This window comes from Pseudopipra pipra, chromosome 7 (genome assembly GCF_036250125.1).
Source record: "Pseudopipra pipra isolate bDixPip1 chromosome 7, bDixPip1.hap1, whole genome shotgun sequence".
Classification (NCBI taxonomy): Eukaryota; Metazoa; Chordata; class Aves; order Passeriformes; family Pipridae; genus Pseudopipra; species Pseudopipra pipra.
The window spans coordinates 20,169,618-20,189,738 of NC_087555.1; the positions used below are offsets into that span (position 1 = coordinate 20,169,618).

Here is a 20,121-nt window from a genome sequence, read left to right on the forward strand (position 1 = left end):
TAATGGTGATAGCACAGGGGGATAAAACCATGTTCTGCACTAAATACAGTACAGTGGATAGAAAAACTCATAAGGAGACTGGGATACTATATGTCTTACTGCTGTAGATTCTAAGCCAAGACAGTGCTGTATGTGATGTGACTGTATGGGGTAGCAGGATGTAATTCTGAAAAGAAAGCATCATCTTGATCCACCTCTAATTTATTGTTTCTCCCATACACTTAACAACCACAGTGGCTTTATTTTTGATGGTTCATTTATTTTACTTGTATTAATAGAGTAAATAAAGCCTCTATGACAAAGGAAAAAAATAATCTCAGGCTGGGATTTAATGTCAGCACTTGTCAGTCTCTGTTGGAAGAGCTGTGCAGGGCACAGAGGGAGGGGAGAGTTCTGAAGTGGAAGGAGATAGTGGGCATAGTCTCTATTTTTTTATCCTCCCATTCTCACTGTGTGCTTATTGCTAGGTTTATTTGAATGCCCCAAACATAGTTAATGGTCATCCTTGGACTTTTCAGTCTGATCTTAGTGATGGCTTTGTATCAAGCTGACGAGTGCTGAGATGTGTATGGCTCTAGGCAGAAGTCTCTTTAACAAGAAAGTGTCTGAAAGCAAAAAGCCATCACTTAGGCTGATATTTCATTTCAAAGCTGAACACAGTCACTGTTAAATAAACCTATGTCAGATCTAAATATATCTGGTTTCACTTTCTAGCCACAGATTTCTTAAATACCTTTGTCAGTCAGAGTAGAACACTTTTAAAATCCTTTTAATGATGACTGGTGGTGATAACTAATTATTTGTCAGATAAGGTAGACATTTCAGAAGAGTTCCTGCAATATAATGTGTCTGGGCTCACCAATGGAGGGAAGTAAGACTTACATTTTCCAGATCATTGGTCTAGGTTCTCCACTTTTTTTGTACAGCTTCATTTTGTCTTATTTCCTGAATAATTCGTGATCGATAGTTATTTGCTGTACTTTGATGCTAGAACCCTCTGTGCTCAAGAAAGTAGACTTGCATTCTCCTGTGCTTTTGGCAGGAGAATTTTATTCTGTTCTGCAGATTTGACAGGGGGTGGTAACATAGTGCTGCATAGCAAACCTCAAAATATTTTCTATAATTTGTCTATGCAAAACATCTGTTATAACCAGTCCTTGTACTGTTTTGGTGAGGAAATAAAGAGAATAGTTCAGACAGTGAGATCATTCCCTCCTGTTCCTGTTTTTCGTGTATGTAAAGGTTTATTGCTAATTGTGAATCCCCCTACCTTTTTTCTTCCTGTGTGGAGAATATGTCGTCTGGTCAGTGCTGAAGATTGCTGTATCTTAGCCTTAGTACAGGTTGACTTAATGCTTGCAGAGATATTTTCTTGGAGATTTTCTATAGCACATAATCATTTTGATGTGGACATTTAGACTATTTCTCTAAGAACTCATTGGGATCACAGAAATATTTGCAGACCTTTAGCGTATTTGGGGAGATTTTTCTGGATTGTTTATACAACATGCTTTTAAGGAGTAGTATGGGATAAGCTAGACCTGAGACTCTGTGTAAGCTACTCTCCCAGAAAAAAGTAAATACAACAGTTGAGTAACCCTGTAGCCATAATGATGTTTTTAAATGTCCAACTGCAAAGCAAATTCATTTTGTATAGCTCAATGAAGAATCAAAAGCGATTACTTTTTGAATGTTGAAAATGCAGAAGTACCAATTCTGTGTGTGGGCATAGATTTCATATAACACTTACTGTATTTTAAGTGAATTATGTCATAAGCCTAGTGGCTAGGATAAGCAAAATAGTATCCAGGTGAGTTATAAGGGGAGAGATTTAATCCCAGCATGAATTAAGAACACAACGTGGGCAGAAATTGTTAGTGAATCGTATTTACATAATTTTTATGGGGTTCTTAAGAACACAAGTATTTATGTCATGACAATGTGAAGAGAAATCATGACTCATTTTCTGTGAAGAAGTTAAGTTTTAGAAAGATTTAGAATTTAGTATGTGGTGTAAATGAGCTTTAATCAGCTGATTTATAACTAATTTTTAATCACTGGAAGTAATATGAAAGAAAGTGAGTAATATTGAAAGTCATCTAGAGTGTTGTGGAGTAAAAGCTAGAAACCAAAAGAAATTAAAGGTTCTTTGTTCTCTGTTTCTTAACCGAAAGTATTGCTTTGCCAGCAACAGAATTTATTCTTTCAAAATTGAAGCGACTAGTTTGGCCCAGTGCTGCTCTGGAATATTTTGAAGTGTTGATCAATTCATAACACATTTATGCTGGAAATATGCTACACAATATTGCATGCAATATACAGTATAAATGACATAGCTGTCCAAGCTTGTATATAAGCACAGAAGCTTTGTATGTTACATAAAAAAACCTCCACACGTTTTCATGAGTGGAAACCTAACCTAGGTTTGTGCACTCACGGTTTGTGTGCACAAATACATTCTGTTCTACACAGAGGGAATCCTGCAGTTACAACTGTGTATGACTTACATTTAACAATGATCTAGGGGACTCTTCTTTAGAAATGGGCTGTCTTGAGAGATTAAATAGAAATACTTTCATGGCTGCTTCATCCATTTTCATAGATTTGATTCTGTTTAGTACTGGCTTTTTACGGATAGCTACAATTTAGTCTTGAATTTGAGGATGACAAAATTTGTGTCCACTAATCAGCTACATTTAATAGGAGGTTTCTGTATGTCGGGGGAGCAGAAGATGTGTATAAAAATGCAAATGGTATAGGTTGGTGTGTAAAACTTTGTAGATTCTGACATAAGGTTTTTAGTATTCTCCAGTTGCTACTGCTGTCTAACCCTTCAGATACTTAGGCAACAAGAACACTTACTGTTATCAACAAATTTCATCCTCCTCTTCAGAAATTAGAACCACTTTGATTTTGGGGAAGGTCTGTTTGGGTAGGGACCTGGAATGCAGAAATTTTTAAAAGACATTTGTGCTGGAATACTGCAGAGACTAACACTGAGATACTAAAAAAAAAAAAAAAAGCCTTGATAAATCATTATGGTCTGATGAGCTTACTGACTTTTGTTTTTAAGGAGAAGAAGAAAATTGAAAAGAAATGTTGGTGCCATAATGAGTGGAAAGTGTCAGACATTTATAAATAATGGAATAAATGAAGTGTCACATCCTTATATGAGGGATGTGTGCATGTGCAATATGCAAGTGATATGGTCCAGCCTTCTCACCTCACTGTCTATCTTTTTGAGGCTTGACTAGTGGAGAGTAGTTAAAACTAAAATGTTAATGTCAGTTGTTGATCACAGTTGTTCAAATATCCTCTCTTTGCCAGCTGGAAACAGGTTCTGCAAGGGTTAAATTTGCATTAAAAAAAAAAAAGAGAAAAAATTTCTTTGTGTCAGATTTAGAACAACCTGTAGGAACTTTTTCAGATAATTTGTGGAGTTTTTATGAGTTTTATGTAAAGTATGTGCTAAGTGGAATGCAGAAAACTGCTTTTTGGTTATATCCTTTCAGAAGAGAAGTGTGGCCATATGTAGAAGGTCTTTTTAAGGTTTCTGTTGTGTGAATCCAAATAGTTATAGCAATTCTAATGCCTCTGTTGCATTGAGGGCAAGATGGTAGGGAGTGCATGAAGGGGCAGGTTGTCTGTAAGGGCATGCTTGCACTAGAGGGAAGGATGACAGCAAATACATGAGGACAAGATGAAACGCTCTGACCAGTTGTCTGTTGTGTAACAGGAGTAGCAGGCATCTTGATGTGGACTGGAATTGCATTATTTCCCTGCTAACTTTTGAAACTGGCAAAGAGAACTTGTCTGTAGCAGAATGACTTTTCCAGTAGTGGAAAAAACCTGTTGTTCGTACAAACCTGCTTGAGTCTGACCACTGGTAATCCTTTTGTTTTGTTCTCCTCCAGGAGACAACTGGGTGAAAAGGCTTCTTGGTTTATCCAGCCTGAGCTTTCTTTATACATATATATATAATTTCATACCAAGTTCCTAAATAGAGACTGAATGCTAGAACCTGTCTGTGCTTTGGTTGTGGCGTAGTTAGTATTCTCTGCTGTGAGGGTTTTGGGAGACTTCTAAGGCTCAAGATACTGAAGTCCTACCTTCTGACAAGGAATGGTTGACTGTAATCTATTCTATGCAATCATTTTCTGTGATCCTCATTTGTTATGCTAAATAGTTGTCTGTGACAATTCAGTTTCACTGTATGATAATGTATGACTTCTGTAGTCTGTTAGCTCTCAACTGAAATGCTTATCTGGGTAGTCTGGTTTCTAATAGCTACTGTGGAACACTTCATGCTTCTACTTGTTTGGTAGACATCTCTTTATTGACACAAAAGGAGTCTTCTGACCAGATGTGGAAGCTGCACGTTTTCCTTATCTCTATCCCTGGTTGTTCACCTTGTAAGGCAGAGGAGAGGAGAACATCTTTTAAGAGGAAGGAGGCATACTGCTACTTAGTGCCTGGCTCCTACTTCAGTACTTCAAACTGCATTTTCGAGTGAGTTTTTTATGTATGTAGGTCCCACTGAGAATGCAAACTGGACAAATTGTCTTTACTGTCAAAATGCTGTATTGTGTAGAGTATTCAGAAAGCAGGAGAAAGAAGAAACCAGGTATATTGGCCTTATTCTAAACCTAGAAAGTTTTTTGCTTTGCCAGTGCATCACATTCATGAGGTGAAGAACATCCCATTGCAAGTCATCTCTGTCTGAGGAGAAAACATGGGAAAATGTACTATTTTTGTAACTTAATTTTTCCAAAATGTTTTGAAGTGTTACTTACTGTCATTTAACTTGAGGAAGCAGTCAAGATTTCATCCTGGCATTGGGGGAATAATTTTTCAGTGTGCTTTTTGTGTTTGTCTTTTATGTGGCCTTATAAATCTATTTTGAAAATGATCTTGGATGTTTCCTGCATGTAGACAAAACTACTGGCATAGATGAAAAAGATGCATAAGGAAAATCTCAGTCTTTGTTCCTTTATATGTAATAGCTAAAAATTTGGTTTCTTTACCCTGCTTCAACCTATAGTTGTGTAATCAAAGTAACAATGTCTACTGAGGAATTCATTAAAGTGATGTTGATGAGTCTTACCCGAGCTGAATTGTGCTGACTTGGTGGTTCCTTCCTTGGGACGCCTTATTTAATTTTTAAAATCTCTTAATTCTTTTATTACTTACACTATTGGAATTTTTAAAGGCTTTGTTCTATAAGCAGACAGAACAGGACATGTCAATATTTGTCTGTGACCACATCCTGCAAAAACATGACTAGTTAGTCCTGTTGAAACTTTTTTTTTTTGAAGATGAGCTCAGAATTTTGTCATGAAATTCATAAACAGTTAAAAAGCTTTGTGATTTGAGTGAAAACATCATGTGAACCAACAATACATGAAAATAGCTAAGCAAATAGCAATTAAAACACGGACAATAACTTTCAGTCATGAGGTATTGTTGGTGCTGTTTTCAGATGTGCAGAGGGAAAAGCTCTCAATTGTTCTTAAGTCGGCTGGTAACTGAATCCACGTTTGTAGAGCTTGACAACAAAAGGCTTTTTGTTCACAATTTGTATTCATCTAGGACTTGCCAAATAAATAGAACGTAGTGTATAAGCAGGCCAATATAACACGTTTCTCAAATGACTTACCAGAAATCCATAATTTATAATTAAATATTTACAACAGCAGGTAGAAGCTACTTGTTGGAGTATTTTAGATTTCTGCATGGATGAACATGATGTGAGGAAGCACACACTGCTGTATTTGATGGGGCAGCAAGATGTGCAATGCGAGCAAAACTCTTCCTCAGTATTACTTGCAATAATTTCATTAATTTAGTTAGGCAATACTGGCTGGGGCAACGCTGGTGGGTACTTAATAAAATAAGCAACGAGACCTTTTACTTTTGTTATTCACAAATAAAGCACACTAAAGAAAATTATTCTATTCCTTTCTCCCAGATTTGTTCAATTCCCCCAGGCTTTGTTATCAGCATAGCTGTGTGGCCATATGTGATTTGCATGCCAAGTGTGACTGACGTTCTCTGATGGGCCATTCAGTAACCTTCATCTTCTCACCGGTGATGTGATACTTGTGCTTCCCATGCTCTTTGTGAGAATCAGCATGCTTTTCGTAGGATGTTACTCTAATCACGATGAATGAGCAGGAATACTGGTGGAACTGTGGAAGATTTGGCATATACAATTTTTCTGATATTTTTCTGTTCATTGCATAGCAGGAAAAAAACCTGGTTAAACAGGGACTGACTTGAAAGAACACATAGAAATAACATTTGATAAAGCACACTCCCCACCCCAGTGTGTAAGGCTTTTAAATTGTATCGCCTGTGCAGGTCATGTTCTTAGAACAGCTGTGTCTAAAAACAAAAGTGTAGTGGTTCCCAAACTATGAAGTGCGTCGAGGTGGTGGTTGTGTCTTGAAAAATGAACACGTCATTTTAAGTTGTTGACTTCAGAATTTTTTGTGGAGTATGGAACAGAAGCTTTGAGGTTTTTCTTCTCCATCTGAGAAGAAAAGTGTCTTGCGTAGTGGAAAGGTATGCATGTGGGGAAAGCACTGCAAAAGGATAAACAGCAGATTTGAAGTTCTTTGTTGGTTGATGTTTCTATGTTGGTCACTGGTTTAGACTCCCATTGTATTAAGACTGTTCCTTCTGTGCTCTTTTTCAGGTAGTGGTGCTACAGCAGTTGTCCAGGCAGCGCTGTGCAAACCCAGGCAAGAACGTGTAGCAATAAAGAGGATCAACTTAGAAAAATGCCAAACCAGTATGGATGAATTACTTGTAAGTAAATTGGGCAGCAATATATTACACGGAGACTTACCTTCTGTTTTGGTTTTGGTTTTTCCTTGGTCCAAGAGTGAGGGTAGAATTTTATGCAGGATGTAAAGGAAGGATTTGAAAATAATCTGGAAGACTTTTTACCCTTCCCTAAAAATATAATTTACTAATGTGTATTTTCTAGTGTCACAAAAACAAGATCTGTAAACTTGAATCCCAGCTTGGGATAACTGTGGGAAGACCCTAACCCCTTGTTTTCTAGAGACTCAGTTTTTAAGAGATTACTGTCTGGTTGTCTATCTTTTCTTAATACTGAGGAAAGATACATTTTCCTTCTGTTAAACACTGATTAAAAAAATGAAGGTAAAATTTAGTAGGTCTCTTTAAAACGTCTAAACCACCAAAACATGTTGGATTATTTTGTGATGATAACTTTTAAGGAGATAAGGAGGAATGGCTACATTTTCATCTACATATTAGCACACATTTATCCGATAGGCCATAAGAAGCTGTTTGAGGAATGCTGTTTGTTTGAGCCACTGATCAGAGAAGAAAAGGACCTGTAAGAGGCCCTTTGTAAAGGAACTGCAAGAGTTTTTCCTCTGCACTGGTTATGGCAATCCAGACAAAGTCACAACGAACTGTTAAAATCCAAAACCTATTGCTTTCTAATGCTCCTAGTTAGGTGCTTATAAGACTAATGCATATTTATATATAGGCAGCATAACAAGATTTTAAGGACACAAAACCATTCTAAAAGTGAGAACACTCTCTTCTGTTCCACAGGTTATACTACTGCCTAGAGACTGTGGGCTTTTTCTAATGCAGAAATTCCTGCCTCTGAAGGAAATGATCTCCTCAGCAGGGAATTGCCAGTGCAAAAGATATCTTGAATTTGATACAGAGGGTATGGTCCATCCAGTTTCTTCAGATAAAATGGCTTTTTTACAGTGGAGGACCCAAAATGCTCTTCCCCTGGTGATTGATGGCATTCACCTTCAGTTTATGTGACAGCTTGTATGCGACATTGTTGTGTTTTTTAAGAGGATTGTAGTAGTGGAAGTTGCTTCTGGGGTAGTGAGAATTCTGTCAACTAAAAACTCAAAAGATAAATTCTGAACTGTTTTTAAAAAGAGAACAGCCCAAGGTGAGACGCTGTGCATGATGTATTAACATCTACAGTCCACAAAGAACATTTCTATAAAAAGATAAATACTAATAATTGTAACATAAGTGGTTTAAATTGGATCTTTTTAGTTAGAATTTGAACTAATAGTGGGAATTAAGAATTAAGAAGTTACAACAAATAAAATCAGACAAAACTGCCAAAAATCTGCAAGAGAGATTCATGTGGTCTAACTGCAGTTAGTTACCAGCTTGTTCAAAGTTACCTAACCAAGTGCTTGAGTGTCTTTACTGTTGACGTGTCTCCACTGTCTGTCAAATGAGGCAGTAGGTCTAGAATTTTTGGTCCCATATTGCTTTCTTTTGGTACAAAGACAATTGTCCATACCATCTTTTTTATTTTTTAACATAAGTCAATTTCTGCTTTTCTGTGCTCAGGTTTTTTATTTCTTTTATTTGTTGATCTGTTTTGATCTGAACATAAATTCTGTTTTTCCCAGTTCCTGGTTAGCAGAGTTTAAAAAGTGCGTACACACATGTGCATGCATACACATACATAATTAGCTTTTCTCTGTGAGGGTCAGTATACTTGCTCTGACTCAGTTCTGATAGAGAAATTTAAAAAATAAAAAAAATCTATTTAAAAAATAGATACGTTTTTCTGGAAAGGGGTATCATTGACCTTCAAAACTCTTGTTACAACTGTACTAATATTTTTATTTCAGTTGATAGTATTTAGAATGCTGTTGTGGTTTTGGCAGATTTTGAGTCTAAAAATTTTGAGTCTAATCAGTTTTTGATCACTTATTTTCCTGATGAAACAGTTTTTATTGGCACAGGGATGTTCTAAAACTGTCTGCACTCTGAACACGCTGTTTTGTAAAATGCTGGTGCTGAGTGCTTGCGGATGGTGTGCATGGGCACCCTTCAGGAATTCTCAGCTGTGTGGCCTTCAGAGAAGTGGAAATGCAGCAACCCTGGTGCCCACGTAAGCAGACTTAGGATTTGGGCCAGTGTCAATTAAAATAGAAAGGCAGTGTGAGAGGGAGTTTAAATAATACTAAGGTTACACAAACTGCCAAACTCCTGAAATTTGATACTCTGTTTCCTGCAATATCCTGTGTTCTCACTATTGTAAGCTAAATGTAACTTAACCCCATGAGCCAAGGAAAAGGTTCCTGTCCTTAGTACTGTCCTGACTGGGTATCTTCCCCATCCTCTCACCTCCATTTTTTTTTTTTAAACAATCAAAAACTCAAAACTACAAGACAAACAGTATTCTGCAGAATGGTTGTTTGATTGAACAGTGTTTCTAGGCTGTTGGTGTTTCTGTTCTTGATAGCCCTTGGAGGCAGCCTCTCTGGAGGAGCCCCTGGCCTGTTAGGGGCCATGCCTGGGTGCCGGTGGAGGAGCCCCTGGGCAAGCACCTGCGGAGCGCTGGCACCTGCCCAGTCACTGGGAGCGGGACCGGCCCGTGGGCACTGAGCACTGAAAGGAGCTGTCCTGCAGTTGCTTATTAACTGTGTCACCCACCTGCCCTGAGGCCGACAGACATTTTTGTGCAGCTGCTCAGTGAAACTGGATCAGGAATAACCTGGCCAAAATAGGTTAGCTTTTAACCTGGGCATATTGCCTGGTGCAGAGCACAAACGCTCGTGCTAGTGCAAGGCAGGGAGAAGCAGAGGGATGAGGGAGAGACTGTTACAGATTTGGTGCCGTTGAATGTTTAAGGTGACGTGAATGTGAAGGAGGTTCCGGATTGTTTTCCTGGATGTTCTGTTGCAAGTTGTTTCCCTGGCAGCATATTTTAAGTGAATTCTTTTCTCTCTTATCTGTGCATATCAAGGGCCTCAAGCAAATAACTGAAGTTTATGAAGGCTTACCATTCTGTGTGTGATAGGGGCTTTCTAGTACTGCAGGTCTGAAATTAATTCTCTCCTGACTGAAATTTCACCCCTTATCTCTCATGGAATGCTTTCTGTTTGTTTATTTTTGTTTTGCAAGGATTCTTTGAAAAAGTCACCAAAGCTGAGACACAAGGTGCCTTTGGCCATGGCTACTGTGGTAGCTCAGTTTTTGCCCACAAATTGATGCAGGTAGATAAAATATTCAAAGCACTTTTCAGTTAAAATAGTGAAGCTTATCTCAGTCAATTAGTTACATTTCTGCATTATTAATATGTGAGAAAAAATAGATAAGGTGCATTTTTGTTCAGTAGTGGCAGGTGGACTTTTTGAACTATTGTTGTATTACCAGCATAGGAAAATAATAAAACAGTGTAAGAAATGAAATAGTAATCAGGAGTAGGAGAGTTACAGTTCATGGAATGGGTAGCTGAATTAAGAACCTGAGGCAGTGATTTGATGTGTGTTTAAGACGGAAATGTGCCCCACATGTCTGTCTTCTGTTTTCCACCTACTACCTTCCAGGGGAATGAGGGGAGCTGTCTTGCAAATTACTCTTGTTATTCAGTCTCATTGACTCATTATCCAAGCATTCTTCCTTCTGTGGTCCAGGACTCAGAAGTTGCCTAAGGAGGAGGGCTTTGGACAACAGGACAAGCTGAAATGTGTCTCAAACTACAGCCTGACTTTAATAGTCACCAGCAAGCATAATGAGATTTAAATCACAGTCTTTAATACATATAATTAACTTTTTATTAGAAAGCAGCTGTGATTTCAAGTGCATTGCAAATAACAAAAAACCTCTTTCAAACATTTGCTGAATTGAAGTTGGAAGTTGAAAATGGCATTTGTGGCAGCTTTAATCAACCTAAGTGGGACCTGCACAGTGCCTGCCTTGCACAAGTGCTGGTGAGTCAAAGTGTAACACAGGTCCACCTCAAAGCAGTTGCTTTTCATGGAGGAAGGAGAGGTGGAAGAGTTTGTTTTTGAGCTGGATTGGCTCCCTGACAGGCTCATCTCCAGGACCATGTTCTCTAGCACCAGGGATGGATCAGAGCTGTGTGGCCAAAGGTGGAGTGGGAGAAGTAAGGTTGTGGGAGCTTAAGTTGTTGTGAGGCCAAACTCTCCAGTACATGTTCCTATGTAAAGGATTGGCAGAACAATGAGAGCTGCCAGAAAGGTGGTACAGAACAAATATGTGAAAGTGTGAATAGAAAAAGGACTCTGCTTGAATTAACAGATACAAGGCTGTCATTCTTAATGTGTACAGCTGTGGCATGTCATAGATGGTGTTACTTGGTAGTGCCACATTGTGCATCTGTTGGTAACTGTAGGCTCCTCTAGTCGGTTGTTTCCTCTGACTTTTGGTCTGTAACATTGCTTTTTCTCCATTTCTGTTTGATTGCGTGACTCTGCTGTCCACCTGTCTATCTCACAGTAGCTGAGCCACTGGTGCTGTGTCCTTTGTCTGACAGCTTCCTTTCTCCTTTCCCACCTGCTCCCATTCTACTCTTCGTATCCCTTTTGAACAGGAAAGGCAGTAGATTTTGATCTTGCCTTGCATTTTGTTGTCCAGCCTGTACCGACACCTTCAGCTCTTGGAGACTACTTATTCTTCATTGCTTACTGTGAATTTGGAACTTTAAAGTAATTTCTTTGCTGTTCTCAGAAGAAAAGTGATGTAGTTGTGCCTGTATCTCCTGGCCAAAGCAATAATGTTTTTTCTCTTGCATGCAGATCTATAGGTAAATTAAAATGTTTTAATGTCGTGATGCATATTCTGTATATACTTTAGTTCTGTTATAGTATTTCACTTTGGAAATTAAACTGTCTCTCTGTGCAATCAAAACTGATAGCTGGCTCTGTTATGTTGGGCTTTTTATTTCTTACAGAAAGAAATTCAAGCAATGAGTCAATGCAATCACCCCAATGTGGTGACCTATTACACATCTTTTGTGGTGAAGGATGAACTTTGGCTGGTTATGAAGCTGTTGAGTGGGGGTAAGTTACTAGTTTTACTTGTTCAGCTGGAAGGAAATAGTATGATTTTTTTCCTAATGTACCTTCTTTGAGTTAATTCACCTAAACAAAGTAATGAGAGGGGGTAGATACTACATAGCATGAACCTTGAGATGTAGGCGTGTTATAGCATGAATGTGCAAGCTGAAAATGTTTGTGTATGTGTATTTATGGTACAGGCTAAGAATTACTGAGATACAGTAGTTACATCAGCAGAATTTAATTTTTGTTCTGAATAAACATATCAAAAATCTCTATTAAGGCTGCGTAGGGAAAACTGGTGAGAATTAAGTCAGTTCTGTAAGCGCGGCCTTTTTTTGAGTTTCTCTAGAATCCACTCTATTTTTGTAAAAATGTGTATGTTTCTGAATTCATAAAGAGTGTTACTCATTCCTTATTCAAGGAAAATTCATCCTAGGACAACTATTACACATGTTGCATCCTTCTTCTTGCTTAAACTAACAAAACACTTACTGCAGTTTTTTATCATGATGGTTAATGGGATAAAATACTTATTTGATTCTGGGAGAGGAGAAAGGGGATGAATGTGCTTCTAGCTTAGAAAAGAGAGACTCCAAATTAAGATGTGATGGTCCTGGTTGTTACATGATGTCCTTCAAGATTAGTCTTGATGGAGCAGACTCCTGCACCATGATGCTAGAAAACATGGATGGGAAATGCTCATAACACTTGTTACGTCACACTGATTGAATTGGTCAGTTCAATCAAAAGCAAGCATAGAACATGAGATAAACCAGTGATTCATGACAGGAATTTAGTATGAGCTGTTGAATAATGCTTGGTTAAAACCAAAATGTTTCTATTAAATGCCTTGAAATTTATAATAACTGAAGTTCAATGTCAGACTGTATCACTGGGAACGTTGTCATCATGTGTTTGCAGAGAATATCTTCTTCCAGTCTTGCAGCTGTGTGTCTACATTTTGAACACAAGAACCATAATCTAAGGTGGATAATAAACCGTTGCAGTATGTGTCTGTTTAAATGTGGAGCACTCCTGAATTTTAAATAAGTGGTCACTTAGCAAGATGTTAGCGTATTTTTCTGAAGGATCATTAAGTATTTTTGACAAAAAGCAGTGCTCTGTGTCTCATTTGAACAAGTTAGCGGTGTGCTTTATTCTAACAGCTAGTTACATGAAGTATTTATACGTACATTCAAAGATTTAAATTGTGGTAGCATAGAAAGACTGAAGAAATACAACTTTCTTAAGAATTTGATATGATAATGCTTTGTATTTGCTTTTTTTCCTTCCTGGTTCTGCAATACAGGTTCAATGCTTGATATAATAAAGTATATTGTCAACAGAGGAGAGCACAAAAGTGGTGTGCTTGAAGAACCCATAATAGCAACAATTCTTAAAGAAGTTTTGGAGGGCCTAGACTATTTACACAGGAATGGACAAATACACAGGTAGGAGCATATACATAGTGAAAAGCATTTTCCACATTGACTGTGTAGTTTGTTGCCACTTGTCAGCTGCAGTGGCCTGGCTAAGCAAACTGTGTTGCCTCTGTCACATACTCTAAATGCGATCAGTAATTATCAGATGATAATGCTGGAGCAGATGCTGCAATCTTGATTGCAGTTTGTCACTAATAAGTACTTGCTTGGTCTTTATGCTGTGTGTCTCTCTTCTAGTTGGGATAGGCCTGTGCTGCGATAAGAATGCCAGAGCTGGGGTCTGTTCTCCCGTGCCTATTGGTGCTCCAATATCTAATCTGATTCTAGTTTATGTGATATGTTTTGTGACTTAGTTATTGTGTTGCACAGTAAAACCTGTAATCTTGGGTGCTTGGGCACTCCTGTACAAATGTGAAATTATTTTTTTCCTGGTAATCAGTAAATATTTATTACAACTCTACTGATCTTTTTTTATGACCACATGTGAAGCTGAGTGTGGTACTATGAAACTACATCTTAGTGTGAATGCATCTAGTGATTGCTCTCTTCTTTATATTCTCTTTACATGCCTTGCACCATGTGAATTGTGCAGATCCCCTGGGGTGGTCTATACATATTTGCTGAAAGAACCCAGAGGTTGCTCTCACTGTTTGGTTGTTGAAAGTGCTGTACTCTGACCTTGCTAATTAATTTTACTGTAGTGAATTTGTCTTTTAAGGAAGGTGCCTGCACTGGATTCTCTCTTTCAAGCATTAGCCTATTATAATTACACAAAAACCAAATTCACTGCAAACAGGACTCTGAGAATGGAGGTAGTGCAGATGTAGCACAGTAATTGTTCTTTGTGTACTTCTTATGTCTCGTCTTATAAGTGAACTGCTTCTGATGTAAATCAAGAGCTATTTCCTCCTTTTGCAGAGGGAAAATTGAGATAAATGGAGAAATAAAGAACAATTATCTTGACTTCTGGTCTCGAATGCCGAAGATCTGCCTCAAACCTTAATTCATAGTCTTCTGTTAAGCTGATATTGTTGTGAAAGGCACATTCATGAGCTTTAAGGATAACAGGACTCTTTGAGGTCAGACTTGGGAATTCCCCTCATCTCTTCTTAAAGTACATTAAAAAATATAAAAAGAGAGATATGTCTTTGTTACATGTGACATTTCTCCATTTTTATAAAATCATCTGTAAACTGTGCCGTACCGCAGAAGTCCCGTTAAAGATGATACAGTGTCCTTCTTTTTCCGATGTACGTTGTAGGTGAAAACTGTAGTATAATTCAGTGAATACTGTGTCAGGTGGAATTTGCTAGTTGGAGATGTTTCCAAAATTATTCAGAGATTTTGTTTTGTTGTTTCAATACATTCTTGTTTATATATATAGGGAAACAGATTATGTTACCTTTCAGTAGTGATGCATTAAGAGTGGAATGCATGTTTCTATAAGAAAAATAAACAAATCAAACCAAAACAGCCACAGAGGTTTCTTCTTAACATTATGTGTGAATAGTGTGTTAAATGGATATAGTTGACACTTTAGTACATGCTGAATTTTTGACACATTCAGTGCCAAGTAACTTTTCATCACTGTACCCCATAGCAAAATATGGCTGCTATTCCTGAACTTTAATAGTTTAATTGGATAGAAGTGTACAGTACATTTACCTTTCTTGAAGGTGGGTGTCTTCTCTGAAGAGGTCAAAGAGGGAAAACTTTTTTTTAACTTCTCTTTTTCAGTAGTGGTGCAGTTGGATGTGACAAAGCATTAATTCTTGGTTTACAGCTCTGAAAGCTCTCAGTTGGTGAGAATATATTTATCAAAGGTGGTAAAGTAGACTTTGGACCTAAATATTTATCTTCTTAAAATCTATCCCCGAATTTGTTCATTTTATGCCAAAGCAGAATCCAGGTCTTTCTATAGATGAGAATTTGTGAGAGTTCGAGTTCTGCGCTGTGTTCTATTGTCATTCAGTTACATTTTATACTTCAGTTTCTTTTTTCTGCGTTTTAAATTTGAAAGTGGTATCTTGTAAAACTATTCAGTATGCAATATTTATTTGTTTACGTAAACATGCACATATGTACTTTCATGCTAACCTCTGTTTGTACATTCTAGAGATTTGAAGGCTGGCAACATTCTTCTGGGTGAGGATGGCTCTGTACAAATAGCAGGTAATGGCGGTTGTAGAGTAATGGATAAATAAAAGAAAAAGGTAATTGCAGCTGGATCAAGGGCAATAGATACAAGTTTTTCTGTTGGCTTTTAACTGTTTCTTTTGGAGTACTGTAGCCACAAGTTACCCAGTTACGGATTTCAGGATTCTTGGTTAATGATATGTGAAATTATTCAGTGTTTCTCTGTGTCCTATCAAATGTATAAGGAAACTTTTTAATGTCCTTTTATGTTTCCTTTTGATTTGCCCGTGTGCCCTAAACAGCTTGAGAATGGTAACAAGTCATATTTCTATTAATTTCATTTATTTCTGCAAATAATTATAATAGTTCTTGAGGATCCAAAAATCTGTATGTACTGCCCTTCATAAGGACCTTGGCTATAAGTTAACTAGTCACTGAGATGCATGAGATGTATCCCACTGAGAATTACTTTTGGCATATCTGCCATTTGTCTTGCAGTGGTCTCAGCTGAATACAGTTTAGCATCTTAAATATCCCCTGAGTGTGTTGATGTGCTTCTTGAGTGGTAGTCTGTAAGAATCAAATGATTTGGTCTCGTAAAAGCTTCAGTACCGAGAAAGGCTCATGTCCCATCTCTCAAGTTAGTATGAGATTATCTGGAAAGCAGAGTGAGGAGGTGGTGATACCTGCCCACTCTCTCAGCATACTGCCAGGCCTTTCACAGTTTATAGCTGGTGACCGAGTGTTGAAAGCTGTTTGTTTAGCAGTCCTTGGTAATAAAAATGGCTCTAGACAGAAGTTGTATTTTTTGTATAAATGATGCTTTCAAAGTATCATGTAAACATATATTTTGAGGGTTTTAATATGCCAGTGTAAAATAATAACAAAACTACATTTTCTGTAGTTACTGGGGGTTTTTTTCAACCTTAAAATCAGGTAACAATAAGAAAGCAATAGGAAAATTAAAAATTGAAGTAAGTCTACAGTAAACTACTGTATTTCAGTATAACTGGATTGTAAGTAGTACAGTTGAAAATATTCTTCATATAGCTCCATTGAAAATTGACAGTATTTCTCCACACATTGGTAACGTGCTTTTTCTTCCGCTTATAGCCCAATCTCTCCCATTCCGCTGTCACTGACGTAGTAAACAATTAACAGAACACTGAGCCTTTTTTTTTGGCATTTGGAAAAAGCTATTCATGTCCTGGTCTACTATTAAATATATATTATTGATGACTTTACTGTTGATCTTTGGTTTGTCAAATCTCCAGAAATATTTAAATTGCATATAAAATTCCCACTTGTTCAAATCACATTCAAATTTAGTAGCTGTCAGAAGTAGCTTCTTGTCTTTGAACAACAATAGATGCAAACTTTGGCTCAAAGTGCATATTTGAAAGCCTTAAGTGACAGATGTTCTGGAATCCTTTGTAACCTTATTCAGGAAGACACATACTAGGAGCTTGAACTTGAGGGTGTTGTAATGCAGATCTCCCAAATCTTCTATTCCATAGCATTTCATGAACAGTGTGTCGTGGAACAAAGGTCAGCTCTACAGTGGAGAGTTTCTATAAGTATACTGTTATGAACTGACTTAATTTCTAAAATGTAAAACTTTTGCTTTGTTATTGGTAGTTTAACAGATTTTGACTTTTTTTCCTCCTTCCCAGATTTTGGTGTTAGTGCATTTTTAGCTACTGGAGGTGATGTTACTCGTAATAAAGTAAGGAAAACATTTGTTGGTACTCCCTGTTGGATGGCCCCTGAAGTAATGGAGCAGGTATTTCTAATGTTAAACAAAAAATTGAAAACCTTTTCAGTGTTTTATTTTTGGAACTTGAGACATTATCACCTTGGTTTTCCTTTCTGATTCTGTTTCAGGTGCGAGGTTACGACTTCAAGGCCGATATGTGGAGTTTTGGGATAACAGCCATTGAGTTGGCAACTGGAGCAGCACCTTATCACAAGTACCCTCCTATGAAAGTAACAATCACTTTGTATTACTTAATGCTGTTGGCTGTATTATTAATGCTGCTAGATAGCTAGTACTACTTCATTTTCAATAGCAACTCAAGATATCTAAATAGATGTATTCTGTGGAGTATTTATTTTCTTGCAATTTCTATGTTTGGAATTGGTTTTGCTTACACCACCTCTTTTTTGGATTTATTTTAGGTGTTAATGCTGACGCTTCAAAATGACCCTCCCACTTTAGAGACAGGTGTAGAGGACAAGGAGATGACGAAGAAGTATGGCAAATCTTTTAGAAAACTAATCTCATTATGCCTTCAAAAAGATCCTTCCAAAAGGTAGGTGACTATTGCCATGTAACAGAAGAATTTCTTTTTAAAATATATAGTCTACTTTAAGTTACAGTGACATAATTTTTTAAGTGTATGATTTGAATTTTGTAAATAGCAGCCTTCAGTCATCTTCATCTGGGGAGAAGAAATTGCTTCCTAATGATCCCTTAAGTTTTCTTCTTCTGGGTTGTTAACCTAATGTATTTGTAGGTAAACATACAGTCTAACAAGACTGCTCAGATTGATCAACAGAACTGTAGGTAACCAAACATATCAGTCTCTTGGCCTCGAAAAGAAATTATAAATAATTCTATGTTGATTTTTCTCATTTTGTGACATAAACTTAGTGTTGCCTTATTTTCCAGAGAAAATTACTTTTTAAGATATATTTATTTTTTACTGTGAAGTTAGTGGCTGTGAAGTTAGTGGCTCCAAGCTTGTTGAGTTTTCTTCATGTGTATGTGGGCAATTGCACATCATAGCATCTTTGCAATTTGTTCTTTGTTCTTGCTATGTTTTGTGGATGAGACAGCCAAGATGATGAAAGTATTAAACATCTATTCCAAAGCCATTGCTGAGGTCCCTGAATGATTAATTTATTCATCCTTTATTCATTTTTATGCAGACCATTTTTGTAGGCTTCTTTTGCTGAAGAGTTGTAGGAAGCCCATTCTAATTAACATTATTTCTTAAGGCATTTAATATATCACTGTTTTGTAGAGTTTCAGAGCTAGTATTTTTGGAGAAAGATTGTTCTGAGAGAGCAATTCTGATTGTGTGTGTGTCTCTTATGATGTGTACTTCTCTTCACTGATGTTGTGCTAATCTAAGTCCAGGATGTTGTTGTAGGGCATCAAGTCAAAAAGGTGACAGCAGGGCATACTAGAGAAAAAGTATAATTAGGAAAAAAATCTTTATTCTTGAAATACTTGACATTTTTTATTTCACTCAAGGATCATTTGTGTCCTGTTTTCAGATTCCCAAACCCGTTACACTTGTTGATCTTAGTAGCAAGTCCTGATGTTTTAAGCTTAGTGCTAGAGTTTGGCTGCTTACAGATAATTAGCTGCTTACAGATAAGCATGAAATGTGCTCTGGGTAATCAAGCTTCTTTTAGCTTCCAGCAATTTTTAGGGCAAGATTAAATGGGTATGAAATCATGAGAAATAAATAAAATGGGTTTTCCTTGTCTCCTTGAGCACATAATGCTGAGGTACCTGACCTGTAGCTATGACATTAGCATTGAAACACTAGTTTAAGGTAATTATGCTAATTCATGAAAACACATGCAATATCTTCATACTCAGGATTGCCTTGAATTAACAATAAGACCAGCAGATAGATGCTCAGAACTGTGTGCCAGTTACTCTATACTGGTATAGAGCGAGTATTCTTATATTGGGGGTCATCTCTATTTTTTTACATTTCTCACGAGCCAGGATCTAATTTTGCATGGAGATATCTCCAACAGCCGTATCAGTTGTGAGAGAAGTGCTTGCTCTTTATGGCAAATTCTAGGACTGGTGTTGCACTGTTGTTGTCTCAGACTGTGGAGTTTTTCTTTTGGGGATCTGTGTGTGGGTGTTTCTCTCTCTCCCCAGTGCCAAGGATGCTGCTCACAGTCCTCAGCTGCAATTCACTGCCGCAGGCTGGGTGGAAAAACAGGGCCAGAAAGCATGTCCAGACTGGTTCAGAAGTGTCTGGCATAATTAATGGTAGAGGAATGGAGAACAGTAGTTTGGATAAAACTTTACTAAAATCTAGCTTTTAACTGTGCTTAGCCCTGTTATGAGATGTGATGGTACTGGCTCACTGCAATTGGAGAAAGAACTTTAAAACTTTGACACAGAAGCTGATTTTTCTTTTTAATTGTTTCTCTTCCTTTTTTGCTCATCCAAGATATATATGTGAATTACTGCCAAGTCTGGTGGTCTCCACAGGACCATTAATGAGAACTCATTACTGTAGAGTTTGGTGTTTTGGAGAAGAAAAAACCCTCCATACTCTATGAAACCTACTGTCTGTGTCTAAATTGAATGCTTTTTGTTAATGTCAAGGGTTGATTCATTATTTCTAGCAGGAGTGAATTGATCTGTACATACAGATTACTTACTACTCCTTTTTTTGTCACTTATTTTTTCAGATATGTCCTCAAAGCAATAGACTAGTTCGGATTTTAGTTTTTTTTGGTTTTGGGACTGGAATTTTCCAAATTGAAGCTTTCCGCTATCTTAACTAGTTTGTGCGATATTCCATCTCTTGCTTGAATTAAAATGGAAAATGGGAGCAGATGTTGCTACTGTTCATTTGGAAGTGATGAATCTTGAAGATTGTGACTTCCCTAAATTTAGCTCTGTCAAAATTACTCTTGGATGGTTGTATGGGCTTCTCATGAAAGGA

At 37.4% G+C, this 20,121-nt stretch overlaps 1 protein-coding gene across 5 annotated transcripts in view; it reads left to right on the plus strand.

The window, feature by feature from the left end:
• Nucleotides 1-20,121, plus strand: part of STK39 (serine/threonine kinase 39) — an 81,417-nt gene that overhangs the window by 14,385 nt on the left and 46,911 nt on the right. For 4 of the 5 annotated variants that reach the window (XM_064660983.1, XM_064660979.1, XM_064660981.1 and 1 more), the window contains 7 exons: nucleotides 6,698-6,810; nucleotides 11,729-11,837; nucleotides 13,147-13,288; nucleotides 15,396-15,451; nucleotides 17,089-17,198; nucleotides 17,300-17,401; nucleotides 17,594-17,727. In XM_064660983.1, coding sequence (XP_064517053.1) covers nucleotides 6,698-6,810; nucleotides 11,729-11,837; nucleotides 13,147-13,288; nucleotides 15,396-15,451; nucleotides 17,089-17,198; nucleotides 17,300-17,401; nucleotides 17,594-17,727 — 766 coding nt within the window. Of the gene's footprint in view, nucleotides 1-6,697; nucleotides 6,811-7,593; nucleotides 7,715-11,728; nucleotides 11,838-13,146; nucleotides 13,289-15,395; nucleotides 15,452-17,088; nucleotides 17,199-17,299; nucleotides 17,402-17,593; nucleotides 17,728-20,121 lie in introns of those variants that run through there. The other variant, XM_064660982.1, reaches the window with a different exon arrangement.